Below are 7,527 nucleotides of genomic sequence, written 5' to 3' on the forward strand. Positions count from 1 at the left end.
CTGATTGTTTTTCAGTTTGTATAATAGAGCTCTACAGTGTATTCATCTGAGAGTAGTCAGTGGGATGATGTTACTTCCCTGTTATTTGGTGTCTTTCAGCTCTATCTTCGCAATGCACCGAGAGATTCCTGCCAACGCCGTGCTTAGAACATTCTCTTCAAAAAGTGTCAACGGGGGAACATAGTACCCTTGAGAATTCTCATGTAATGATAGAACAGGTCAACCATAGGGAGAGTGAAGGGCATGAAACATATCCTGACGGTCATATCCAAACAGACACATCTGCCCATAAGAAGAATCTCACTGCCCGAAGTGGTGATCAGTACAAAGGATTTGGCAACACTTCCCCTTTCAGGTTAGCAGTTTCTGTCAAGCCTAGTGTTTCAGTAACCAAACACTCAAGTCAAATCTTGACACATAATTATTTGTTGAGAGAAAATTTTGAAAATCAGGAAAGTGACCTCATTCATGTTGAAAATAAGTATTTGACCCAATGCGAAAATGGGATTGGACTGACCTTTCACTCAAATGTTTCTGAGAATCATAGATTTAAAACTGAGGAGGAAAGTGTTAAGTGGCATCAGCTTGAGGAGCACATCAGAAAGAGGTCAACCCAACAAAATGACGAGGCGATTTTGAATGGACATAGAATTGCTGTTTGCAGTGAATCTGAGGCAACATTTAACCAAGGCTCCAACGTTAACAAACGTCTGAGTACTCATTTGCCAGAAAGCCATGTTGAATGTAATAAAGGTGAGGAAGTCTTGTTTCAAAGTCCTAAACGTATCATACAGAGGAGTACACATCTGGAAGACAATCCTTATCAAGAACGGGGGAACGCCCTGCAGCTGTCCCCCAGTGTTGGTGATCATCAGACAAGTTGTGTGGGACAAAAGCCATCCACAAGTAATAAGTCTGGAAACACACTTAGTCAGTCACCAAGACTAAATCTACATAACACAATTGGCACTGGAAAGAAAAGGTACACTTGTAAGGGCCGTGGCCTAGTCCTTCATTGGCGCTCAACACTATCTCAACATCAGCAAATGCATGCTGGAGAGACGTCCTACAACTGTGAAGAATGTGGTCAAACCTCTAAGGACTGCTCATCGCTAAATAGACATGAGAAAATCCATATTAGGGAGACACTTGACAAATGTCAACAATGTGGCAAGGCCTTTAATAGGCACTCCTACCTTAGAACACAGCACAGCATCCATATTGGAGAGAAGCAGTACCAATGTCAAGAATGCAGCCATGCCATTAAAGTGAAATCCAACGTCACTTATCATCACAGGGTTGTCACTGAAGAGAAACCTCACCAATGTAAAGAATGTGACAAGGCCTTTCGCGAGCACTCACACCTTAGTCAACATCTCAGACATCATACTGCAGAGAAACCTTACACATGTGAACAATGTGGCCAGGTCTTTAGAACACACTCAAGCGTAACTCAACATCATAGAATTCATACTGGAGAGAAACCTTACAGATGTCAAGAATGTGGCAAGTCCTTTCGCCAGCACTCACACCTTACTCGACATCACAGAATTCATACTGGAGAGAAACCTTACAAATGTCAAGAATGTGGTAAGACCTTTATCCAGAAATCAAGCCTTACTCAACATCTCAGAATTCATACTGGAGAGAAACCTTACAAATGTCAAGAATGTGGCAAGTCCTTTCGCTGGCAATCATGCCTTACTGAACATCACAGAATTCATACTGGAAAGTACCTTTACAAATGTGAGAAATGTGGTAAGGCCTTTACAGACCACTCAAATTATACTCGACATCTCAGAATTCATAGTGGAGAGAAACCTTACAAATGTCAAGAATGTGGCAAGGCCTTTATCCAGCACTCAGACCTTACTAAACATCACAGAGTTCATATTGGAGAGAAACCTTACAAATGTCAAGAATGTGGCCTGGCCTTTCGCTGGCACTCAAACCTTACTAGACATCACAGAATCCATACTGGAGAGAAACCTTACAAATGTCAAGAATGTGGCAAGACCTTTAGCCAGCACTCAGACCTAACTGAACATCACAGATTTCATACTGGAGAGAAACCTTACAAATGTCAAGAATGTGGCATGGCCTTTCGCTGGCACTCAAACTTTACTAGACATCACAGAATTCATACCGGAGAGAAACCTTACAAATGTCAAGAATGTGGTCAGGCTTTTCCCCGGCCATCAAAACTTTCCAAACATCACAGAATTCATATAATAGAGATGCTTGAAAAATGTTAAAAGAATGTCAGTGCCTGTAAGTGGCCCTCCGCCCTTACTGGACATCAGAGGATTCCTAGTGGAGAGTAACCACAGAAATGGAAACAACGTGGCAGGCGCTCCCTGCTCGTCACAACGTACTCAACATGGTAGTTATCACATAGGAGCAAAACTGAAACGGAATGAAAGTGACCTCCCCTTTGCCTAGAATTCAATCCTTGCTCAATGTCTCAAAATTCACTCTTGATGCAAACACTGGCCATGTAATGAATGAGAAAAGACCATCATTTTAAATTACACTTTAGCAAACAGCAGACAGTGCATATAGGAAAGTAACTGGGAAGATAGATTTACAGAAGTATTCAATTGAACATCAAATGTCAATAAGATCACAGACATCAAAATAGAAAGCAGTACATCAGTCACTCTTTTGAGACATTACGCCAACATACTTGTAGGGAATAATATAAAGTTAAACACATAGAAATCATATGTCCTCTTCTGGTTCAGAAGAGTTAGTGGATGGGTTTTTGCAAAGTGATAATTAATTTCAATATGTGCTTTGTGGTCAGGAGCCATTCTGAACTCACTAGTTGAGAACACTTGTGAGGTTAAGGCCTGTTTGCAAGGCCTCCTGCTGTCAGAAGATGACTGATATTCATCCCTCCTCAATTGTTTTGGCTTCAGCACCGACCCCATATGTACCTTGTTGATTGGTATGGAGATTGACTTGTCCCCTTCTTCTAGCCCTACAATGCTGATTGCAGCCTGTGAAGCAACTTTCTGTAGGACCTTCTTCTTTTGTGATGATGGGAGCAAACATCTTTCCTGAGAATCCTGTTTTTCTTATACCTCCCCTTAAGTAGACAGGCTATTGATCCCTTCTCGCTAAGACCTAACTTCTGCCTTTGCTTTGCTGAAAACATTGTCTTGTATTTGAATGCTAAAGATATCTTCTTGTTTTGTATGATAAGCATCTAAATCACATACATCAATCACTATTAATAAAAGCTATACATTAGTTTTCTGCAGATCTGTGTTCTGTGACATTTTTACATATCAAAGAAAGTTGTCATCAGAAATCATTTTCTAAGGCAAATGCCACTTCTGTGCTGTTCCCCATACATTTAACCATAAATAAAGCTGAGTCTCAAAGTAGAGATGTCTGCCTGGTGATCAGAAGGAATCTCAAGGCTCTCTCATCCCTCTCTCCCAGACACCGTCCGTCCTTCAGGGACCCCTGGACCAGCTAGAACATGACTCTGGCAAGTGGCGCCTGAACAGGGACCTGAAGCAAAGCCCTTCTCTTTTAACTAAGCCTTTCCCACTGCATTAGATGGGATGTTTAATATTCCATCATAGGGTGCCACATGCCCCTCTACATGAGATAAGTACAGTTAGTTGGTGGATAAGTAAAGAACAATTTTTGAGATGGTATGGGCAATAAAATGTCTAAGGAAAGGAGACTCTTAATAGACATAATAAAGGTATGCCCTCAACCAATTGCTCAATTTTTAAATTTTGTTCAAAACCAGTGCCCCTGGTTCCACGAAGACAGAACTGTCAGCATAGATATCTGGAATCAGGTTGAGGACGGTATTAGACAATGGTATATTTCACAAGGACCTCACAAGGTCCCAGTCGAAGTTCTTTCTCTATTGACCCTTAGAAAGAAGGCGCTAGACCCCTCCACAGAGACGTCGGGAATCGTCAAGCCACCAGCCCCTCCAAATGATAACAAGGTGGACTCAGGGACTGTCCGCCACTCCACCACTACGAAGATTTCAAATTTAACATCACACAATTGGGCTTTCCCCGTTCAGACGACAGGGACTTTGCCTGCATCTGGGCCTCTTCCTCCCATGCCACTTTCAAAGGGGGTAGGGCTCAGAGCTGCCATTAGAGAGGCAGAAAAAGAGGAGATAAAGATACTGAACTACAAGCTGCCTGTGCCGAATAAGCGCCACCTGTGCTCTATACACTCACATTGCTAGAGGCCCCGATGTCCCGTTGGATGACGCCTTGGGACTGGATTCAGGCTGCAGAAGCATGCCTGTCAGGAGGCCCATATCTGCTATGGAAAGCAGAATACGATGAGCTAGCTAGGAAAAGAGCTGCAGTAAGTAAAAGGACGAATGGGAGAGACAATGCCCTTGATAAACTTCTGGGCGAGGGTCATTGGACACTGCTCAAGCTCAGATGTGTTGACCAGGACACCTCACAAGAGGTCACTGATTTGTGCCTATCACACATGGAGAGTTTTGCCGGTCACAACAGTCAGGGCCACTATCTTGGGAGAAATCCGACAAGGATCGGATGAAAGCTCTGAGGATTTCTTATCTAGACTCCTACAAGCTGTGAGAGTGGTAACTAAGGATGAGGCCGTGGACATTCTCATTAACCTACTAGCATTTGAAAATGCCTCTTCTGCCTGCCAGTCCTTTCTACGGCCTATACAAAAAACAGGCACCTTAACTGATCCTGTCAATCAATTTGCAGATGTAAGTCCAGCCTTTATCCAGGGCATGGCGATCACAACAGCTTTAATGGGAGAATCAGACCCTTAATATGTCAGGTCCTTAGGGCAGTCAGGAGGTATAAAGAGCAAAAAACCTTCCTCGAGGTCTAATTGCTATTCTTGTGGGCAGGGCGGACATTTTGGTAGAGACCGCCTAAGTAAAAAGCAGTTACCTCCCTGTCAAGAGCACCTGTTTCTCAGGTGATCAATAACAACGCGCCCAGAACTATGTGCCCTAGGTTCAAAACGGCTTTCACTGGGCCAAAGATTGGAAATCTAAATTTCACAAAAATGGCCAACCACTGGGGACCAATCTCCAAAAATCTGAGGAACAGGGGAACAGATTGAGCGCCAGCTCCCGACCACGGCACTCATTGGGGCAACATCCCTCCGCCCTCCCAGTCGGTTCGCCAATTTCAATCTGTCTCCAAGCCTTACAGGAGAATGCCAGGCAGCGCAGGACTGGACCTCCGTTCCACCAGCAGCAGGATCCTAACGCCTGATTCACCTCGTGTAACTATTCCCACCAGTAGAAAGGGCCCCTGCCCTCATGGATAGTCTGACGAATATTGGGACGGAGCTCCATCTCCCTTTAGGGCATCACTATAATCCCTGGGGTCGTTGATGTTGATTATCAGGGAGAGATCAAGGGGTTGGTGTCTCCTCCTCCTTTCACATAGCACATTTTTAAAGATCAGAGAATTGCCCAGTTAGTATTATTGTCTTATTATCACATAGGAAAGGATGCCACTAATGCCCCCAGAGGAGGATGCGGCTTTGGGTCTAGCGATATGGTCTTTGGGACACAGTATATTAAGGCCTCCAGGTCCACTAATGTGGGGAGCCAGAAGAACGGAGATCAGCTGCCTGTAGGCAGGGCAGCATTATCTCTCCGAATTTAGCCCTGGAGAAAGCTAGTCTGAGCTTTCTTACCGGCCCCTCAGGTACTGTGCTAAAATTGCAGTTTCGGTTCCCCCTTTACCCTAGCCTTTTTCTAGAAATCACTTGATCCTGTGTCCTAGCAACTGACCTAGGTCAGCTGCCTTTCTTCCCGCCTTGAACTCTTTATAAGAGTTTTGTGTTCTCTCAATAAATGAGGCTTGATCAGATATTTTGTCTTGCCGCCATTCTCTGTGCCCCCAGCCCCCCAATTCTCACTCCCTTTCTCAGGACCTGCGTTGACTGACCTGTGGGCTGGGTCAAGTGGCGCCTGATGTAGGGTGAGCCTCTGAGTACGAGGTGTCGGGTCTGCCAAGTTTTCTGTCTGCCTCAGGCAAGGATTATCTCTCTCTGGAGAGTGAACCAGCAAACGAGATTTGCATCTAGAGGCTGGAGACTGCCATTTCCTGGTCAAAATAACTTTGGCGTCTGTCATGCTGCGCCAGACTGGAGTGGCCAAGTGCACAAAAGATCAAAATGTATTTTAGGTTATTCAGTGCTAACTCCCCCCTTCCCAGCATTGCTGAGGCAAATCTGGGCATTTCTTTTGATATTCATTTGATTCTGTTTACCTGGTAACTGACTTTGGTCAGCTGTTTTGTTTTCCCGCCTTGAAACCTTTATAAAAGACAGTTTTCTGAAAAAAGCTCCCTCTTTTGCCTGATCGGGAAACCGTGAGTTCTGTCTTTACTCTCTGCGTCTCCCTCTCCTGCCCCCCTTTTTCTCTCCCTCCCTCAGGCGAAGGCCCCGCGACAGTCCTGCCGGTTGGGGCGGACGAAACAGGTACCGCCGAACGCCGGGAACGAGCGGCCCCCGCCCGCGGGATACGACAACGGTGGATCCATTGAAGAAACTGATCAAAGAGAAAAACAAGAAAAGAGGTAACAGCCGAAGTTAAAAGAATTTACAGGGAGACGGCTGCGTGGAATTCTGCTGCGTAATCCAGGGCGCAAGATTTATACAGAGACGGCCACGCGGGAACCTGCTGCATGGTCCAGTGCTCGGGTGAGTGATCGGAATTCCTGGGGCAGGAAATAAAAGGTCTGACAGAGACCCTCAGGTCGCGGGGAGTAAAGTTTAAGAAAAAGCAATTATGTGTTTTTCTAAACATAGAAAGAAAATAAGGAAAGTGAGTAAAGTAAAGAGATTGCCCAGGTCAGTGTTTTTCTAATGTTTCTATCTTGTTTGTAAAACCTTTGTGGGAGGGAATGTTATAGCCTCTGGTGTGTGTGTGTGAGTGATTGTGTGACTCGGTCTGGCTTGCCTACCAGGTTCGAATTTGTGGCTCCACGGGTGGGCACTCTTAAAGTCCCCAAATAGCCTACGGAGTCCACGTGGGCCTAGTCTGCGATACCATGGTGAAAAGCATATGGTCTATGGTGGCATTGGGATAGTTTCCAATCGTAAGTCACAACGCTGAGTCCGCTATGGCTAAGCTTCACCTAAGCTCCTTTGGGATGTGGCCAGACAGGCATCTGATTGGTCTCCTCACTAGAGGAGGCACCCCACCCTTTGTTTGTCTCACGTCAAGTGTTCGAGTGGATGATCGGGTTTATGGGACAAGAAATAAGCCAACACGAAGCTTTTGTAAATGGTCTAACAGAGACCTTGAAGGCACGGGGGGGGGGGGTAAAATTTAATAAAAAACAATTATTAGAATTTTTTCAATTTCTGCATGAAGTTTGCCCTTGGTTCCCCCAGGAAGGACCATAGACAAAAAAGAGTGGAGAAGAGTGGGGGATACTTTAAAGGATTGTTATGATGCTTTGGGGCCAGAAATAATTCCTGCTAATGCCTTCTCTTATTGGACCCTTATTAATGAGATCATTAGTGTAC

General features: G+C 44.9%; 1 protein-coding gene across 1 annotated transcript in view; it reads left to right on the top strand.

The window, feature by feature from the left end:
• The window catches only part of LOC115296494 (zinc finger protein 525-like), a 9,233-nt gene extending 2,657 nt beyond the window's left edge, over positions 1 to 6,576 (top strand). Inside the window, exons 3-4 of the mRNA XM_029944950.1 lie at positions 1,382 to 2,150; positions 6,430 to 6,576. Coding sequence (XP_029800810.1) covers positions 1,382 to 2,150; positions 6,430 to 6,576 — 916 coding nt within the window. The remainder of the gene's footprint in view (positions 1 to 1,381; positions 2,151 to 6,429) is intronic.
• The last annotated feature ends 951 nt before the right edge of the window (positions 6,577 to 7,527 follow it).

The sequence above is a fragment of the Suricata suricatta genome, chromosome 7 (assembly GCF_006229205.1).
Source record: "Suricata suricatta isolate VVHF042 chromosome 7, meerkat_22Aug2017_6uvM2_HiC, whole genome shotgun sequence".
NCBI lineage: Eukaryota > Metazoa > Chordata > Mammalia > Carnivora > Herpestidae > Suricata > Suricata suricatta.